Source organism: Aspergillus sydowii, assembly GCF_001890705.1.
Source record: "Aspergillus sydowii CBS 593.65 unplaced genomic scaffold ASPSYscaffold_18, whole genome shotgun sequence".
NCBI classification, from domain to species: domain Eukaryota; kingdom Fungi; phylum Ascomycota; class Eurotiomycetes; order Eurotiales; family Aspergillaceae; genus Aspergillus; species Aspergillus sydowii.
In genome coordinates, this window is record NW_024467876.1 from 216,353 (window position 1) to 235,727 (window position 19,375).

The 19,375-nt window shown below is 52.5% G+C and overlaps 9 protein-coding genes across 9 annotated transcripts; 4 read left to right on the forward strand and 5 right to left on the reverse strand.

Annotated features, from left to right (window-relative positions):
• The first annotated feature begins 575 nt into the window (after positions 1-575).
• ASPSYDRAFT_51500 (uncharacterized protein) lies at positions 576-1,171 on the forward strand. The gene is made up of 2 exons (XM_040848299.1): positions 576-881; positions 929-1,171. Exons 1-2 carry the CDS (start codon positions 877-879, stop codon positions 1,116-1,118), a joined length of 195 nt encoding a protein of 64 aa, XP_040696626.1. The 5' UTR covers positions 576-876; the 3' UTR covers positions 1,119-1,171.
• A 188-nt stretch (positions 1,172-1,359) lies between these two features.
• Positions 1,360-2,580, reverse strand: ASPSYDRAFT_62496 (Zn(II)2Cys6 transcription factor domain-containing protein; the record flags this gene model as incomplete). Its single annotated transcript, XM_040850133.1, has 2 exons — positions 1,360-2,016; positions 2,071-2,580. 2 exons carry the CDS (start codon positions 2,578-2,580, stop codon positions 1,360-1,362), a joined length of 1,167 nt encoding a protein of 388 aa, XP_040696627.1.
• Positions 2,581-3,549: 969 nt separating this feature from the next.
• Positions 3,550-4,564, reverse strand: ASPSYDRAFT_188645 (alpha/beta hydrolase). The gene is made up of 2 exons (XM_040843609.1): positions 4,249-4,564; positions 3,550-4,202 (listed from the first exon to the last, which is right to left on the reverse strand). The coding sequence occupies exons 1-2, from the start codon at positions 4,511-4,513 to the stop codon at positions 3,586-3,588; spliced, it is 882 nt and encodes a 293-aa protein (XP_040696628.1). The 5' UTR covers positions 4,514-4,564; the 3' UTR covers positions 3,550-3,585.
• A 336-nt stretch (positions 4,565-4,900) lies between these two features.
• On the reverse strand, positions 4,901-5,832 carry ASPSYDRAFT_62497 (class I SAM-dependent methyltransferase; the record flags this gene model as incomplete). Its single annotated transcript, XM_040850134.1, has 2 exons — positions 4,901-5,558; positions 5,615-5,832. The coding sequence occupies 2 exons, from the start codon at positions 5,830-5,832 to the stop codon at positions 4,901-4,903; spliced, it is 876 nt and encodes a 291-aa protein (XP_040696629.1).
• Positions 5,833-6,052: 220 nt separating this feature from the next.
• On the forward strand, positions 6,053-7,022 carry ASPSYDRAFT_51505 (class I SAM-dependent methyltransferase). Its single transcript, XM_040848300.1, has one exon. It carries the CDS (start codon positions 6,155-6,157, stop codon positions 6,686-6,688), a length of 534 nt encoding a protein of 177 aa, XP_040696630.1. The 5' UTR covers positions 6,053-6,154; the 3' UTR covers positions 6,689-7,022.
• A 499-nt stretch (positions 7,023-7,521) lies between these two features.
• Positions 7,522-9,366, forward strand: ASPSYDRAFT_213401 (putative MFS drug efflux transporter). The gene has a single exon (XM_040844070.1). The coding sequence runs from the start codon at positions 7,649-7,651 to the stop codon at positions 9,326-9,328; it is 1,680 nt and encodes a 559-aa protein (XP_040696631.1). The 5' UTR covers positions 7,522-7,648; the 3' UTR covers positions 9,329-9,366.
• Positions 9,367-9,703: 337 nt separating this feature from the next.
• ASPSYDRAFT_95192 (uncharacterized protein) lies at positions 9,704-14,837 on the reverse strand (the record flags this gene model as incomplete). Its single annotated transcript, XM_040853085.1, has 3 exons — positions 9,704-9,865; positions 9,920-14,722; positions 14,772-14,837. 3 exons carry the CDS (start codon positions 14,835-14,837, stop codon positions 9,704-9,706), a joined length of 5,031 nt encoding a protein of 1,676 aa, XP_040696632.1.
• A 358-nt stretch (positions 14,838-15,195) lies between these two features.
• On the forward strand, positions 15,196-17,348 carry ASPSYDRAFT_561027 (uncharacterized protein). Its single transcript, XM_040849149.1, has 3 exons — positions 15,196-15,232; positions 15,281-17,186; positions 17,238-17,348. Coding segments are annotated over exons 1-3 (1,977 nt in total). The 5' UTR covers positions 15,196-15,230; the 3' UTR covers positions 17,307-17,348.
• On the reverse strand, positions 17,238-19,290 carry ASPSYDRAFT_1165260 (class I adenylate-forming enzyme family protein). Its single transcript, XM_040840161.1, has 4 exons — positions 18,896-19,290; positions 18,549-18,843; positions 17,783-18,498; positions 17,238-17,719 (listed from the first exon to the last, which is right to left on the reverse strand). Exons 1-4 carry the CDS (start codon positions 19,218-19,220, stop codon positions 17,391-17,393), a joined length of 1,665 nt encoding a protein of 554 aa, XP_040696634.1. The 5' UTR covers positions 19,221-19,290; the 3' UTR covers positions 17,238-17,390.
• Between the last annotated feature and the right edge of the window lie 85 nt (positions 19,291-19,375).

Consider the following 19,375-nt stretch of genomic DNA (forward strand, 5'->3'; position numbering starts at 1 on the left):
CACAGCGATTTCTAGATTAAAAAAAATTGTAAATAGCTTTATTTAATACTTTAATATTTAATACACTACTTATTTCTATATAAAATACTTTTGTTGTGGTTGAAAAGCTTCATTTTTGGTGTTGTGGTGGGAGTAAAAATCGGGCGTCAGGTGGGACCGGGCGTCAGCTGATCAGCAACGGTAGCCCCTCGAGATAGGCAGCCAGATTTCGGTCCTACTTGCACCATAATGTTTACCAGAACGGGCTTGCTAATTATACCATGGAACGCAAACTTCTCTACTTGTGCTCTTCGGACCAGATTCAGAGAGAGGAGATCCAGCAGAAAGGTTGCTTTCTACTGAACTATGTGGCCGACATCTCCAAACAACAAGCAGTTGACTTGATATCGTTGTCGAATAAAATGCCTCACCTACCATGGATCTCCCGCGTGGCGGGACGCGTAAGGGAGAGCAGTGCGCTCCTAGTTTGCCCATTACGTTTTGCACAAAGTAAAAAAGCTCTTATCATGGCTATTTTTATTCAAATGTGCTCGAGGGTGTATGGAGTCGAACGTTCCAAGGTAGACGCCTATTGACGGGCATCCCCTAATAAGGCAGTGAACAGCTTAAGCGATTCTAGAGTACGCTAGGCGGTATTATATTTAAGCCAGTTCCATCTGACAGTGAGTTACGTCCCTCTAGCATTTAGTGCAGTGGGCTTGCGTTTGCTATAAAATCTCTAGCATCGCCAGAATTCATATGCGCTCTGTTTGTGGCCCGCAAGACTGCATCAAGGAATCTACTCGAGATCTGACTACCTTCGTGGAAAAGCTGTAATTTGGCTACGAGATAAACAGCAGTTTCTTTGCACACTGACAACATCGTCATATAGAAACCATGCCGTAAGCCCCTCGTCTGTGTATTCTCACCTCTCCCTGACTCTGTGCAGACATCGCAGTCGATATCACCCTCCCAGCCGGCCGCAAGTCCACTATCACAAAAACACGCCAGCAAGAAAGTCTGCAGCTGACCTGACGTATTCCGTTGCGTGGTGTATAATGATCCTGTTTATCCTGGCTATCGGTGTGTCTTTCTACCGGACGTGGAGGGCACAATCAGCGAGGCAGTCGGCATCATGACAAGCACAGAGTGTGAAGGACGTGGGATTAGAGTGTATTCCCAAATCTTCTGGTATTCACATAGCTTGCTGCAAACTATACTTTGACTTATTAATGTGATCTCCGATACAGGCTTAAGAGCTCCACATTTGATTCTGTGGAGAGTTTGTTCTTATAGTCGTGGCTTATCGCTGTTACCATATGTGTCTATGCATGTATTTAATACGGAATGAGCGTCTCGTAAGATCGTGAACATATCTACCTAGCTATCTGACGCCGGTTTATCAAGCGAGTCCGCTATTGATCGCAACGTTTGTTCAAAGCTCTTCACCACCTCCTGCATGTAATCTATATTGATCTGCGTGAGCCGGTCCTGCGCCGGGCCCTGCGACTGCACCAGGCTTTGGCCCCGATTCCGCAAGAGAGACAATAAGCAGTTCGCCTGTGCCACCAGGTCCATCACAAGCATATGCCGCAGCTTGATTTCATTTGCGATCGGGACCTCATATTGCCCGACACACACCTTGATCGTGCTAGTCGTCATGTCCCCATTGGCGATCTTCTCGAAGCAGGTCCCCGTCTGCTGCAGGACTGCAACCACACAGACGAGATCAGCGTAGCTAACCTGGCAGCTAGTGCAGATGATGAGATCCCGGCATGCACCGAGGACATTTCCTGTGACTTTGAATATCCGGTCGAGCTGGGGGTGCGGTTTGGCCTGCATTGCCTCGTGGACCTCGGGCACCTGGAGCATGAGATTCGTGCGACACTGGCAGCTGCCCTGGGGCGCGGAGGGAGCAGGGGTTGTTGTCGTAGCCAGCCCGGTGTTACGATCTTGGTGTGCTAATAGGGGTGACTGGGTGGCCGCTGGAAAGACATCCAGTTCACCGCCACCCAAGGTATTTAGGGGTTCCATAGTCTACTCTCGCGTTAGTCGCATGCTAGTTAACGTAAAGGGGGATGGGTGACGCACATTTTGGCCCAGGTCCAGAGATGACCAGTCGAATAGGTAGCTGGACATATCTTTCGGCCAGTCGACGCCATTCAGGTCCTGCTGGTGCGATTCATCGCTCAAACGCAGTGGGTCGCCTGTATCCATCTCCCACTCCATCGTCATCGGGACTGTCGACTTGAGTGGCCCAGACAACGGCGTATTAACCGTGGAAGGTGAGTGACTAATCGACGACGAGCCGGAGCTGTCGACATTATTGGAAGGACTCATGGAGGCCGTTGTTGGGCGCGAGCTGGATGAGGAGGTGGTGGAGGGCGCAGTATATCTGCAGGGGACACCCCGGGTCGTACATCTATCACAGGCATTCTGGGGGCCCGTACACTTGACCTTTGCAGCGCGACACGATTCACAGGCGGTGATTGGCCGGCGGACCACAGGCCTGGCACCCTCAGCGCCGGGGCATTGCCAATTCTGGATGAAATTGTGGGGGATGTTCTCGTTGCGAGACCTGCGGCGCTGCTGGGGCGTCATTTTAAGCAGTTGGAACGGGCAGCAGCAGAACCAAAAATGGGAAGAGAGAGTCAAATTTTCCCAGCGGAGCCTCGCCGGCACATTCTCAATCCTTAATATAGGGCAGAAGACGCTGCTCAGCAGGAAGGAGTTTTGTTCATCGAGAGGCGACCCGCCGAGGCTTCAGCCGTACGAGCGAACAAGGGGAACAGCAGCCGCAACACCAGCAGCAGTTGGGTTGGCAGTACGAGTCAGCAGCTGGCTTAGTGATGATGTGATTCACCAGCAAATGCCGTTTTCACTGCTACTCAGACAGGGATCGCTCGCGTATAATGCGCCCTGTCAGCATGTCCAGATTGGCGCCATGTGGAGCATCCCTGCACTGGCCCCTGCGTGGACTAAGGAACGTCCTCAGCTAAAATGGCTAGAACTGCGTCTCGCCTACAAGTAAGCCCTGAATAGAGTGGTACCCGGACACTAACGTGCCATCCTCCCTTGTAATCTTCAACAACCAGCATCCTGCTGCACTCCCCAACGGCCCCCACGTCAAGCCCATGTCAAGCGTATCCGGTATAGTGCTTACGAGTTCTTCAGGGGTTGTTGCTGCCAGCCTGTCAGGCCAGCTACAATAGTACGATATGCAAGGCCTTCTTCCGCATGAAGAATTTCTTGCATTGCAGACCTCGTATTGAGGTCTAAGTGGTCATCGCTGCAGAGACCTCGCAAGGATGCGCCACGGATCAAGCCTAGATCACACCACACAAGCACATCATCGCGGCTTATTCAAGCACGGTTCGCCCGTCTGCTGCTCATAAATTCCCTACGAGGCAGATCCTGATCCTTCAAGAACGCCATCTGGTCCGTGAAGAAGCCTTCAATGGCTGCTTCTATCGGGCCGTCCCGATATCCATGACTCCGCGTCATCAGGAATGGGGCGGTGCCCGACAGTTGCATTCTAGAGCACGACAGAATCATTTAATCTGACTATATCGCAGAGAAAAGTATGCATTTCTAAGCTAGGCCAGGCTAAACTCTGACGACCAGTTCCGTCTGCTGTCTGGGCTCCTCGGCTGCACACAGAAACCCAATCCCTTCCACCACATCGTCCAACCAGCGCTGGCTAACCTCCATGTGCAGAAATCGCCAGAACCCATGCGGCTGGCCTGAATACAAGTGGATCTTGCTCCGCGTCCCGGAATCCTTCTGCAACAATCTTTGCCACAGAAACGCCTCGTCGCGCAAAGGATCCCGCCCGCAGATCTGGAAATAAGCACGGCTCGGCAGCCCCGAGTGATCCTTGTTCAGCAGGAATGAAATCCGGGGGTCCCCTGGGTCACAGCCGTATATCTCCTGGATGTCGGTCAATGATTTACGCGTTAGTAATGGATTTTCGGCATTTTGCTCTAAACTAAGCAGATGCTTCTCGGTCCATTCTGGCGGCACGACGGGGTACGCCTGTGGCATGAGACAGACGGGGATGGAGATGAAAAGGCCTGTAATGGGTGGTGAGAGGCCTGCATCGCGTGCAGTGTATGCAATTACTCCGGCGAAGTTAGCTCCTGATGAAATCCCGCCGACGAGGAAGCCGGCCGTTGCAGGAGACGCATCAAGATGGGCCTCTGCGTTGACGGCGGCCTGTTTCGCTCGATTAGATCACTTTGTTCCGGGTTATGTCTTATAAAGTGAAACGTACCCATTCTGTGACATCGTAGCTGTCATTGACGCCATGTGGAAACGGCCACTCTGGGGCAAGCCGGTATCCCACATTCAGAACAGCAATGTTCAGCTTGACCGCGAGAACGCGGCAGTTCAGGTCGCCACTATCCAGATCCCCAAACAGGAATCCACCTGCATGGAGATAGATCAGGAGAGGGCGTCCACGGGTCTCTGTCCGGCCCGTTCTAGCGATATAGCTTCGCACTGCAATTCCATACCCATCCCGAGCCGGGACCATGAAGTTGGCGACCTTGACCGATTGATCGGTGACATCGATGTCATTCGGTATTTGCCTTGGTGGGTTGTTTGCTTCGATATCAATAAAGATGCGCTTGCGCTCGACTATACCGACGCGGTCGAGGTTGGTAAGTTGGGGGTTTGATGCAACGAACTATCCACTATAAGCTATACGAAGATTATATATGGGCAGGGGAAGGACCTGTGTCCACTGCGGACTGATCTCCGAGTATTTCGCGAATTCAGCCATGACGAGACTCTACTAGAAATATTTTGCGGCAGTAACCAGCAATTGTATACACACTGCGGTTATATACAACTGTCAAAATCGGGATATCGATTTCCATATCTGGTATCCATCCGCAAAGAAGTATAAACGGAGAATACTCTATACCCTCCGTGCAACAAACCTCTGCTGCTTAATCTCATCTCCCCCGTTCCACTTCACCCAGTTATCCCACGACTCCGACGCATACGGGATCAACTCCGAAGAAACTTCCCATTTCCCGTGGGGATCCGTCTCCCACAGCTGTCGGATTCTCCCCTCGCTGTGATGGTACAGCGACCACCCGCACGCATTCTCCTTTAGAGTTCCGCCCTTGCCAGTCGTCGCCAGATGGCGACCAAAGACAAGCGAGTTTTTCCCCCGTAGTAGTCGGCCTAACTGCAGAACTATAGCTTTTTGCTGTTCAAAGCTGAACAGATGTAAGAACGAACCCAAGAAGATGATATCGACTTTGCCGCGCCACTCCTGTAGAAAGTCCTCGGCGAATACATCTCCGGTGTAGAAGTGAGCCTGCAGTCTGTTTCTGTCTTTGAAGAGCTGGTAGCCAAGATCTAGGAATCGCGACTCGGTGTCGACTCCGATGAGATTCTCCCCTGGTGCACCGTCGTGGACAAGCTTGCGGATATCCTGTCCAAAGCAGCAACCCAGATCCAGGAATGTCTCGCCGGATTTAATCCGTGTCAGAACCTCTGGATAGACTGGCTGCAGGTACGCCGGGAAATCGAGGAACCGGAAGAGGCCGATGCAGGGGAACGGCAAACTGAATAGATCAGACAGGCTGTCCCAATGGTAAGTGGGAGATAGAGAGAGACTCACATATCCCAGGCCTGGTCCCTTACTCGGTGGATATGCTCCGTGATCTGATCATCGGGGATGCCAGAGTAATCGCGGAATATCTCTCTGGCGATTTCGGGGACTCGAGATAGGGCTGTTTGATACCAGGCAACATCGCGGCTTGCTTTGGACACTTTGTCGTTCTTCCACTCGTCTGCGGGGTGGTTAGGATTTTGAGTTGCAACAGCTGCAGTAGCCATGTTTGATGATATGTTTACTGTGTCAGATTTAGTTTGAATTCTGTAACCTCCTGCTGCATTCACGGGCTGTCCATGGCACCTTTTGAGTCCCGTCCAGGTCCAACCCAGTCCGGCCAGCGGAGGGATTCTTACTATATTCGACCCCGAGAAACCGTATCTTAACGAAACTATATGACATTGAACGAGGCTAAATAGGCAATAATATCCCGACTTCGGAGTGCGCCTCGGGGCCTCTTCAGATATAGGGCAGAGCGCACCTTCACTCTTACCCGGTAACAGGGTACACTTACACCGAAGACTAACCATCCCAACCTATCCCACCATGTCACAAACCGAAACTGAGCCAGCCCAAGAGCTCGGCTTCTCCTTCAAACAAGGCGTCAACTGGTCCGAATACCTCGACTACCGCCCCGTCTACCCAGCGTCCTTCTTCGAACGGATCTACACCTACCACGCCGCGAAGCCTTCATCATCCTGGTCCGTGGCACACGATATCGGCGCCGGATGCGGCGTCGTCTCATCCAGTCTCGCCGCACGCTTTCCCAGCGTGATCGTCTCAGACCCTAACGACGGGTATGTCAGTCTCGCGCGCAGACTGCTAGTCGAACAGTCCACCGCGGCGGCCGCGGGGACAACATTCCAATTCCTACAGGAAGGCGGGGAGAAGAGCTCCGTGCCCTCGGGAAGCGTCGACGTGATTACAGCCTGCGAGTGTATCCAGTGGATGGACACGGCGGTAGCGATCCGCGAGATGGGTCGAGAGCTCAAAGCCGGCGGGACGCTGGTCCTTACGCATTATACGGTCCCGCGTATAGTCGGGAATGAGCGGGCTCAGTGTGCGTGGAAGGCCATCTGAGGGGAGTATTCGAAGCGCGCGGACGGGCCGTTGCTAGACCATGCAATCCCCATTATCAATGCCGCGCTCGAGTCATTGGAGTTTCTTCCGAGTCAGTGGGTGGATGTGGAGAGGGTTCATATCAATGCGCAGGGGAGCTTTGATAGCTATCGGATAGACGAGCGGCTTGCTGAGAGTCGGTCGGCGGCTTGGGAGGAGCAGGTCTGGATCGAGGGCGACGAGGACTGGGCGGATGAACAAGGAATCCAGTGGCTCAAGGGATATCTGGCCACATGGGTGCCTGTTATCCCAGAGTCGGACATTCAGGGTCTCTGGGACGAGCTGGAGGCTGCATTAGGGGGCCAGAAGGTGCGGATTGAGTCGCCCTTGACGATGGTCTTTGCAACGAAGAGAGCTCCTTAGCTTAGCTGGATAGACCCTGCATAGAAGTTTCGAACCGGCAAATTACAATAAGCAAAATCCGCATTAAGTATGTAAATCCCGTGAAACAATCCGCATCTGGAAAAGATTGTAGACTTGTTTGAAGCTATCGCCGCTCAGCAGGACCATTATGCTCACCCCATCAACAGATCGAACCAATCGCAGCAGGCAGAAAACAAGCTTGAATTGAGGGACCAGTCGGAGGGCAGGCCAGAACAGCCCAGCCCTGTCGGACGGGGTCAAGGCGAAAGGGGAAAGAAATTTCCGAAGCCCTCGTCCCAAAAGGGAAATCGATATCCCGAACTCACCAAACTATGCGAGCAGCGATGCTGTGGAATACATCCTGCAAACAAGGAGAATGCATGCCTCATTAGAAATCAATCTTGTTTCTCTTTGTTCCCCTGACAAATACTGACAAATGCTGGGGAGGCCGCCACGTCGATCATAAGAGTGCGCGTTATAAAAATATAGTTCTGACCTTGACAGTCGAACATTTAGGATTCATTCTTGCTCCATATCGCGAGAATAATCCACCTCGCCATGTCCGTTACCCCCGACGAAAAAGCGCCCAACGGGGCTGTCGAGAGCTCCTGCTCGTCCACCGCGTACACTACCCCTGAAAATGAGAAGCAAGAGTCAGACGCCCCCTCGACCGAGGAGCCCGAGGCGCCTCCGCGCGACATCAACGGCTGGAAATGGTGGTTGGCTATCTTCTCCATCTGGTCGTCGATTTTCTTCTACGCCCTGGATAACACCGTTGTTGCCGATATCCAACCCGTCATTATCGAGGACCTGGGCGAGCTTGACAAGTTGACCTGGCTCAGCGTGGCCTTCCTGCTCGGCGCCACCGCTACAAACCTGATTTGGGGGAAGCTGTACGGCCAGTTCAATGCAAAATGGACGTACATCCTGAACATCGTGGTCTTCGAGGTCGGCTCTGCCATCTGCGGTGCAGCACCGAGCATGAACGTGATGATTGTCGGCCGCGCCTTGTGCGGAGTGGCAGGTGCAGGACTGTATGTGGGCGTCATGACTCTCATTGCCATGACGACGACCCTTCCTGAGCGTCCGTTGTATATTGGTGGAACCGGTCTGACATGGGGTATTGGCATTGTGCTTGGGCCTGTTGTTGGAGGAGGATTCAGCGTGTCTTCTGTTGGCTGGCGCTGGTCGTTCTACATCAACCTGCTTATTGGCGCCGTCTGTGCCCCTGCATATCTCTTCCTCCTCCCCAGCAAGGACCCTCGGCCGGGCGTTTCATGGAAGGACCGCTCCAAGGAAGTCGACATTGTTGGGTCCATCTTGCAGATGGGAGCCCTAACGACCTTCGTCCTGGCCATCTCATGGGGCGGCGTCACTTACCCCTGGAACTCTGGCCAGGTTATCGGTCTCTTTGTGGCTTCTGGAGTGCTGTTCATTATCCTCGGATTCCAGCAGGTCTTCCTGGTCTTTACCACCCTGACTCGCCGTATAATTCCTGTCGAATTCTTTGGTTCTCGCACAGTCCTCATCCTGTTCGCCTCGACTGCCGCCGCCGGTGCCTCTGCGTTCGTCCCGATTTACATGATCCCCATCTACTTCCAGTTCACCCGTGGCGATGCTGCTCTTGATGCAGGAGTACGACTCCTCCCGTTTATCGTTCTCATGGTCGTCACCATCCTGACCAACGGCGCCCTCCTTTCCAAGTTTGGCTACTACATGCCCTGGTACACAGCCGGCGGGCTGCTCGCTCTGGCAGGCGGAGCCCTAATGTACACAGTCGACCTGTACACCTCAACAAGCCGCATCTACGGATACACCGTCATCCTCGGTCTCGGTGTTGGCCTGTGGATCCAAGCCTCGTTCGCTGTTGCGCAAGCTGTCGTGAAGCCGGATCTGGTCCCAGCCGCCGTGGGATTCATCACTCTCGCCCAGTTCGCCGGAATCACGATAGTCATGGCCATCGCCAACGCCGTCTTCCTCAATACCTGTCTGACTGAGATCCCGAAAATCCTCCCTGGTGTTCCCCGTTCCCAGATTGAGGCTGCTATCCAGGGCGCCTCTGACCTGTTGGGTACGCTGAATGACGAGACCCGCACCCAGGTCCTTGAGGCTATTGTGTCTGGCATCAGCAAGGCTTATATCCTCGTCATTGCTGCTGGTGGCCTGGTCGCTGTGCTGAGTGTGCTCATGAAGCGCGAGCGTCTGTTTGGTGTTTCTGGTGCTGTTGGTGCTGCTTAGTGGTTTACTGAAAAGTTGGGCCTTGTATTGGTACCAGGTCTTCCTCCTATCGTCTCTAGAATAGTACATCGTTGTAATGAAATTATACACTCATTCGCTTCTCAAATCCAGTAGCGCATACTAAATGGGAAGTACTTCGTAGTTGAAGGCGCATAGCGGTTTTTCTGTGCCCGGGGTGGGTATTATGTTCGTGATTCCTATGCAATGAGCCTCTTTGCATCTAGAATGGTGCTTTTTGTCTATAAGAATTTTTCTAACAAGCACGGTTTATATTGGGAGAAGATACATTGAGGAAGTGGCGATAAATTGATATCCCCGTTCTATCATTGTATCTTCTACCTACAAAACCAATCCATTCCCAGCAGTAATAAAAGATTATTCAAGCTTTTCCCCCGAGAATGTCTTTTCCACTCTTTGCCAAAAGTTGTTTGCAACTTCCTGGATACGTTCCTGTTCTAAATGCAGAGCATCAAACTCAAAAGACGACCGGAAGGTGTTGTCATCGGTGATATGCATCACACGGACAAGGATATCAAACTGCACTTGTCAGTAAAATCTTCAAAGCATTACAAGGAGTAAAAGAGGACTCACATGCCAGGGGTCATTCGACTTCCTGATATCATCATCAACCCATAACATCTTCGACTCAACAGCCGTAGGACGCCGCTGGAAGTTGACCGCAGTGTTAAACAGCTTCTTCCCACCCTGTACATCATCTATGACCTCCCTGATATTAACAGCCGAATGAATACTATCCTGCGCCCTCTGGTCCTGCATTCCTTTTGCCAACTTTGCCAAATCCTCTTCGGTCGTGCTTTCGCCGGCCTCGACCCCTTGCAGATGGTACGCCAGGACATTGATCAAGGGACCAACCATACTGAACACGCCCGGAACATCCTCATCACGACCAGACACGACATATTCGAACCCGACATCTGATTGCTTAGTGTAAAGACTCAGCGTCTGCGCCCACGCCGCGTCAAAGATACTAGCCGGCGTAATGCCATGGGCGACACTAAAAGACGTCAACGCAGCGGCAGGGATCTCAGGCAGGTATAAGATTGTCTTTTGTTTGCTGAAGTACGGTACCGGCCGAGATACAGGGAAAGAGAGTAGTGCAGGAGGCTGGTCACGCAGGATTTCAGTCCAGTATGTGAGGTCTTGATGTGTTCGGTCTGGATGGGTTTGAGCTATCACGAAGTTCTTGTATGACGGTGCTGTGTCGGGGATGTATTCTGCATCGTCTGTCTCATAGGACTCTAGCAAGGCTTCCTTGATAACCCTTAGCGACCAGCCGTCAATCATTAGGTGGTCCAGCTCGATGTGAATAAAGAACCGGTCTCCGCGCTGGGAAAGCAGGGTGCGGTGTGGCAGGAAGCACTGGTCCACTGGGGATATTCCCAGAGACTCGAAAGTGGGCTCTGTCTTTAGGGCCACCTCTGAAGATATTGAGACCGTTGCTATTTCTGGTTCGGAATTGTCCAGGACGACCTGGATAGGCGGTAGCTGGCCGGATGGGTCGATCAGGAAGATGCTTCTCAATATTGGGAGCCTCTGGACTACCTTTCTCCATGCTTGAGAGAGCCTTTCCAATGATAAGGGCGTGTCGCGGTCCTGTGAGGCAATCTCCATCTGCCACGACAGGAGGAAGACGGCGGGATTCACCTGGCGCTGTCGCTGGATCTCGCGCTGCATCGGGGCAAAGTAGTACGCATCTTGAACTGTCACAGAGGGGTGACCGCGTAGACGAGCCTGCAGGAGGGTATTGTACGGTGCTAATATATCCGCAGCAGACGGATGGCTCTGATCGAGTTGTGCAGGCGATACAACACCAACATCCTTGCTAAGCTGCTGCTCGACGAGAGACACCAGATTCCCCAGTGTTTTGGCGTTGATTATACCTCGAACAGTGACAGGCAGCCCTAGCTTCTTTGCCTGTGAGACAACTTCAATGGCAGCAATGGAGTCGCCCCCGATGGCGAAGAACGAGGTGCGCATATTGACATGCTCCGTTGGCTTCTGGAGAGCTTTGCACCAGAGGTTCCTCAGTGTGTCCGCCAAAGATCCTTCAATGATCTCGCTCTTTCGGTAATCTCCATCGGTCTGGTCTTCCACTATTTCCGTAAAAGTAGCGTCGTCCATATCATTGACCCAGCCCTTGATGGCCTTGCGATCAATCTTCCCCGATATCAAAAGGGGCAATTCGTCAAGCAAAGCCCAGACAGTGGGAACCATATACTCCGGGAGAAAAAGCTCGAGACGCTGTTTTATCTTCTCCATTCTGCCAACAGTATCGGGCGAATGTCTGTCCCTGGCGATCGTGAATCGATCCTGAGACCCAGAAGAAGCACTATTTCCCTGAAGACCCGATCGATTGAAACTCAGAATAGCCACAATCTGACGACGACATGGTCCCTGAGTTGGAAGAGCAGCCAACGTACTCGCCACCAGACCCGATGCCATGATCTGGTTCTCAATCTCCCCGAGCTCGATACGATACCCACGCAGCTTGACCTGCGTATCGCGACGGCCGACAATCCGGAAGGTCCCATCTTCGTTATATCTCGCCAGATCTCCAGACCGATACAGCGTCTGATATGGACTCGAGCTGAGTTGTTTAAGCCATTCCGGCGCCGGGACCCAGGCAGCATCCGTCTGTTGCTTATCCCCAATATATCCACTCCCTAGCAAAGGCCCTGAGATGAGTATCTCACCGACACAACCAACAGCGCACAGCTGGTGATAGTTTTCTGGATTCGCAATCCACATCGTTGCCCCAATTGCGAATCCAATATGAGTCGGATCGGCGTCTGCGGACACTCGCAGGTTACCAGAACAGTAGACGGCGGTCTCTGATGGGCCGTACGCAGCAGACAGCTCGACATGGTCTGCCCATCGCACTATCGTCTCCTTGGTGATGGGCTCTCCGGCCAGGACAATTGTCTTCAACGTGGGGACGTCCTGGGGATATAATAAATTCGCGACGGTTGGGACTACGAGTAGGGTATTCGCATTCAGTGAGGAGATCGCTGCCGGGAGGTTATTGAGACGGTCTTCCTCTGAGGGTACACAGATACAGCCGCCGAATGCTAACGTAGTGAAGAATTCCCCAATTGAGAGGTCGAATGTATGTGCACCGAACTGCAGTGTGCGCCAGTGCGGACCAGCCCCGAATGACTTTCCATGGTGAAGGATTGACGCGCAGATAGCCTGGTGCGACATGAGTATACCCTTTGGCTTGCCAGTACTTCCTGAAGTGAATAGCAGATACGCCAGACTAGATGGCTGCGACAAGCCCGGGGGCACTGCCACAGTTTGAGCGGACTCTGGGAAGTCACCATCAACGGTAATTATGCTGTCACAGAGACCTTCCAGAGCTGCCGAGCCGTTAACTGAAGCAAGACTGATATTGATCTCTGCAGACTTTATAACTTCAGCGATGCGGTCTCGCGGATGCGTCGGTTCTATAGGGACGTAGACGCCTCCTGCCTTGAAAACGGCGAGAATAGCCACTACAGTCCAGAGGGACTTCTCGAAGCATACACCGACGAACATACCCGGCTGCACACCGATATCTAATAGTTGGACAGCTATCATGTTAGAGTACTTGTCTACCTCGCTATAAGTGAGGTCTCGCTCGAGGGATGACACGGCAATGGCCTCGGGCTGCACTTGGAGCTGTCGGTCAAACAGGTAATGGATGCACGTCTCTTCTGGCGGCGGCGTGAATTTGTTCCACTCGTGGATCTGGGTGAGATCATGATTGCTTAACGGAGATATGGATCCAATCGTCGAATCTCTCGTGCTCTCTGTCAACTGCGTGAGCACGGCCTGGAATTGGTGGCTTAGATTCTGAGCCTGGATAGCTGACACCACATGTTCGTCATGTTGGATCGTCATTCTGACAGTTGTGTCCGAAGCTGGGGTACAGGTGATTATAAGAGGGTATGGATGGTGTTCTTTCTTGCCCAGCTCGTCCACATACTCAAGGCCCAGCGCCTGCATGGACGGTGCAATTGCATCAGCGAATTCCATAGGATGTACGACCAGCAATGTCTGGAAATCGACGCCCGTCCACGCTCTACCGGCGAGAGCCTGGCGGATCTTCGAAACACCGATATGCTCAAAGGGGATCATCTCGCCGGAAAGTGACCGGACAGCAGACAGAAACTCGACCACGGACTGCTGCGGGTCCACGCTGAGGGCGATGGGCACAAGGTTGATTGTAGGACCTGTCATCCTGCCCACTCCTGACACTGGAGCTGTTCGTCCACTGTTGATTGCCCCGAAGACGATATCCTGTGTGCCGGTATAGTGGGAAAGGAGGATTCCCCACGCCGCTCGCAGGAGAAGGGCTTTGGTCATGCCTAGATGTGCTTGATCTTGGGGAATGTGTAGCAAATTCTCCGTCACTGCTGATGGGTTCACCTGGAAGTCAGGCTTCTGGGGTAAAGAAGGGAATGGAGTCGGGTTGAGGTCTCCCAGGGACTGTTTCCAGAATTCCTCTTGTTTTTGTATCTGCCCCTGTTGCGGTGCAACAACTGAGTCGATGAACTTTTCAAAAGCGACACGGGGTGCGAAGGATGTACCTCTCGACTGGAATCGAATTGCGACTTCCTCAAGTACTTCAGGGATGGAGGCACCATCACACAATGCGTGGTGGGCAGTCCAGACGAAATACCGCTTTCCTCCATCATTCACGACAGTATACCGGAAGAAGCGATCTCCAGGGACCATGGGCATGTTTGCATCCTCTCCCAGAAACGTGGAAAGATTCAGCTCAACCGCACTCCATGCAGGTACCTCATCAAGTACCACCTGCACATACCCTCTTGTATCAGGAATGCTGCAGATACGGGTTCGAAGGACCGGGTTTTCCCGTATCGTATACTCCCACGCTTTCTGTAAGCTGTGCACTGCCACGTCGTCGGCAATTCGGAATACAAACTGCCGGACATATGGATTTATGCTACCGTCGAACTCGGCAACGAGGGCTTCCTGCATAGGACTGCAGGGGTACATGTTCTCGATTTCCTCTAGTTGCACGTTGCACTTTGCTGCGACGTCGTTGAGGGTCTGCTCCAGGGGGCCAAGTTCACGTATCAGGGCAAAGGGCTGGAGGCCGTAACCGATATCGTCTTCCTTCACTTCCACTACCTGAGCCACGCTTGCCATTTCTTCCAGTGACGCGTTCATGAAGATCTGCTCCATTGTCAAATGAATTCCCTGTTTCCCGGCAGCGCTGATAAGCATCTGGCTGCGGACCGAGTCCCCTCCAACATCGAAGAATACATCTTCGTCAAAGAAACTCTCCGGGTCGTCTTGGAGGACCTCGGCCCACAGGTGTCGCAGTCGGTCTTTTATATCGTCGGCATACTTGTTATGATCTGTAGTCTTGAATGTGGGTTAGCCCTGAAATACCAATACCGAACGAAATACCTACCAGAGGCAGGGCAGACCGCTCAGACAGATGCCCGAGTTCAGGCACAGCATTCTGTATTGCGAGCATATTGAATGGTTGACCTTTCAGTGTCGGGCCATGGTCAGCTTCAGCGCATCTAGCAGGTGCATGCCGATATAACGACCGAGCCGTTCGAGCAAAACAGGTGGACCGTTTCGGAAATAGAATTGGAATCAATATACCGAGACCTTCCAAAACCGGCAATTCGCACACCGTATTCGGCTGGGGTTAAAGGAATAGTACGATTACTCTGGTTGCTTACGGGTTCGTGGTGGTCCGCGGCAACTTGGGCACGGATTATATCTTTCCTAAATAGGCAATTTCGAGGCCTGATACTCCAGGTCGAATATAAATCTAGAACTTTTCAAGGTCCAAACAATGGCAAGTTATCTGACAGATTCCAGATCCGGATCCGGACACCTCTCATTCAACACCGCAACAATGTAAGTTCAATCTCAAGCAAACAATTGCTAGCACCACTAACCAAGCAGGCTCAACGAACCTGCAGAGAAATACAGCCCCTTTCCCCAGCTACACCTCCCCAACCGCAAATGGCCCAACAAGACCTTAACCAAACCCCCGAGGTGGCTGTCAACCGACCTCCGTGATGGCAACCAGGCGTTGGTGCATCCAATGGACGGCGCAGCCAAAATGCGCTATTTCCACTCCCTCCTTGAGCTGGGCTACAAGGAGATTGAGATTTCGTACCCGTCGGCGTCGCAGACAGAATATGACTTCACGCGGCACCTCATCACTACCGGAGCAATCCCCGACGATGTAACCATCCAGGTGATGGCGCCCTGTCGAGAGGACCTGATTCGGACCACCATAGAGTCCGTCCGCGGTGCAAAGAGCGCCATCATCCACCTGCATGTTTCAACCTCGGACTGTTTCCGTGAGGTAGTCTTCAATATGACAGAGCAGGAGATGACTGATCTGGCTGTGCGCTGTGCAGAAACGACCAGAGCCTTGACCAAGGATAGTCCTGATCCAGAAGTGGCAAAGACAGAATGGACTCTGGAGTTCACGCCGGAGAACTTCCAGGATACATCTGTATACTTTGGGCTGTCAATCTGTGAGGCAGTGAAGGCTGCTTGGGAACCGACAGTCCAACACCCGATTATCTTCAATCTCACCTCGACAGTGGAAGTGGCCATGCCGAACTTGTTCGCGGACCAGGTCGAGTTCTTCTGCGATCACATAACCGAGCGAGACAAAGTCTGCGTCTCTCTCCATAACCACAATGACCGGGGATGTGCAGTGGCAACGGCCGAGCTATCCCAACTGGCTGGAGCCGATCGAGTCGAGGGATGTCTATTTGGGAACGGCGAGCGTACAGGCAATGTGGACCTGGTCACCCTTGCCTTGAACCTCTACACGCAAGGTGTGCATCCAGGAATCAAATTCGGAGATATAAACGCGGTTGTCAGCCTGGTAGAAGAGCTGACGAAGATCCCCGTGCATTTCCGCGCCCCATACGCAGGCAAATTCGTCTTTTGCACCTTTACAGGGACGCACCAAGACGCCATTCGCAAGGGATACAAAAAGCGAGCATCAATTGAGCAGAGTCTCGGCCGCTCGCCAAAATGGCGGATGCCTTACTTGCCCATGGACCCAGTCGATCTAGGCAGGAAGCACGAAGCGGTTATCCGCATCAATGCACAGAGTGGGAAGGGCGGGATAGCCTGGTTCGTCAACGATGTCTTCCAGATCGACCTGCCGCGCGAGTTGGAGATCGACTTTACGAAGATGGTTAAATCGTACGCCAATGTGAATGGGCTGGAGATTACGCATGAGATGATCGAAGAGCTGTTCCGAGACCGGTATATGCTTTCTGCGAACGCGGCGGAGATAGATCTTCTCAGTCGCACTCTTCTCGAGCAGAATGGTAACGAACAGTTGGAGCTCTTACAGAATGGCTCTACCAATTGTTCTACCAATGGCCATGTCAACGGAGCCGCTAACGATGCGAATGGCTACATAGGCGGTCCTGTTCGCCCACCTGGAAGCAGCCCTGCTAATGGCCACACGAATGGGCACTCCAATGGACATACTAAGGGTAATACCAACGGGAATGCAATTGAAAGGACTAATGGTCAGATCGGAAATACCCCTGGTCTTATCGAGTTTTTGGAGTCAAAGATCTCAGGCGGGAATGTTGATGACATTCATGAATTAGGTGCTGATTCGGGGACAAGCATTCAGCGTGCTTTCAAACAAGTTGGATTCGATGCCGAATTCCTCGATTACACCGTCCAGACCATCGAAAGGGCCGATGAGCTGGCTGGCCATTCCTACGAGTACGCAAGCTTCGTCAAGGTCGCTCCATCGGGAGGAGCAACCGCGCTTTGGGGGGTTGCTATAAACGAAAGCCCTATCTCGGCATCGATTCAGGCAGTGAGTTACACAGTAATTTTTCCACCCTTGCGTCGCCAGCTAACAAATCAGGTCCTCGCCGCATTGGTCAAACTCAAGGTCCGTGGCACGATACGTGAAGGAGCCGAGACATCGGGCTGAGCAACTGTTGTATACATTTCTATCAATCTTCTATAGAACTGCCGAGTAGTAAAGGAATCAACGTATCTATCATAAACCGTTCCTTCATACCAGACCAGTAGCAATCTCGCGAAGATCTCTTTTAAGCACCTTGCCGGTGGCATTCACTGGCAATTCATCGGGAACACCTCCTCCATCTCCAAGCAGAAAGAAATGCTCAGGCGTTTTATGAGGTGCCAGTCTATTCCTCAGCCATTGCTTGATTGCCTTCTTTTGCAGACTAGCTCCTCCCTTGGCTTGCTTCGCCGGTTGTATGAAAGCAACGACAATTTCACCCCAGTAAGGATCTGGAACTCCGACAACTGCAGATGCGACGATATCGGGATGAGACTCCAGGACTGGCTCAATGTCACCTGGGAAGATATTTTCACCACCTAGCATCCAGGTATTCGTCAATGCCATGTTTAATCAGGTTTCTGTTTCCAAGGGAAGCATACCTCTCTTGATCATATCCTTGACCCGCCCAGTAATGGTACACCGACCAGCAGCATCAATAGTCACCAAGTCCCCCGTCCGTAACCAGGTCCGACTCTCGGTATCTGTAATAAGAGTATCCGCCGTTTTCTCGGGGTTCTTGTAATATCCCTTAAAAGCAGGGTATCCAGACACAACTAATTCGCCTGGCGTCCCGGGTGGAAGGGTATTCATATTCTCATCAACAACCCTCGCCGTCGTCCGCGGCATAACCTTCCCAACAGAAGTATGTTCATTGACAAGACGAACCTCATTTGGATCCGTTAGGAAAACAATACACGAAAGCTCCGTCATGCCATATCCGTACGCAAGACCGGTGAAATTCAACACCTCCTCTAGCCGGGAGAGAAGAGTCGTAGACAGGCTAGAGCCAGCCACGATCCCCGTTCTAAGACACGCGTGCGGAGCATGTTTAGAAATATCTGGGTGGTCTAGCATGGCCTGGAACATCGTTGGGACGGCATGCACGATCGTACACTTGTCCTCGGACAGAGCACGGAGACTCGCTTCTGCAACGAAGACGTCCGAGGGGAGGACGGCTGTACCCCCATATACAAGCGCTGCAAGGACCCCACATACTAGACCGAAGCAGTGGAATACAGGCGAGCAGCAGAGGACAACGTCGTCCGCCGAGAAGCGGAGTCGATGTCCAACAAGCAGGGCGTTATTCAACAAGTTGCTTCGGACTCCAATTAGCATAATAGATATACCTCTTCAGATATTACCTACCTATGTGACAGCATTGCAGCCTTTCTCGGCCCAGTCGTGCCACTCGTGAACTGGATACACATCGCATCGTTTGGGTCCGCCTGTCCCCAATACGAGGAAACAAGGTCGTGCTGCTGGACAGCGCCGCCGTCTGGCTGGAGGAATTCCTCCCAGGTGCGCACATCCTCAGACAGTTTCGGTCCGGTACCAAGCTGCACGAAAAGCGAGACTCCCCGACGCTTCCCTGCAATCTCCGCAATAAGCGGTCCATACTTGCGATATCCAATACGGTCTGCGATGAAGATCACAGTTGGGTCTGGTACGGAATCGTCAGACCTGCCTACCGACTAGGAAATTGTATAGCTTACCGACAAACTCAATAGCAGGCAGGATCTCATCCTGCGTAAAGGTCGGATTGATGATCGTGAAAATCGCCCCGATGGCACTAACTGCCAGGAACAGCTGCACGTATTCGATCGTATTCCCAGCAAGTACAACAACGCGGTCCTGCGGGCGCACGCCCTGGCGTAGGAGATTTCCTGATATCTCCCGGACGGACTTGTTCAGAGTTTCGTATGTCAGACTCACGCCCTGCCACTTCGATATCACCGCCGTTTTGTCGGGAAATTGCTCCTGCTGTTTGTCGAGCAGCTGTGCGATGTTCAGGGATGTTAGGGTAACTTCGGACGCCATGTTGTCTATACCTTAGCAAATTCACAAGTACGTACGAAGGATGGAAGCATTCGCTAAGGCATCAGTAGCTGTATCACAGTTCGCCTTTTGCTATTTAGGGCTCGGGGTCCGGATTCTGACTTTCCTATAATGGCAAGTTTCGGTCTATCGGTGCC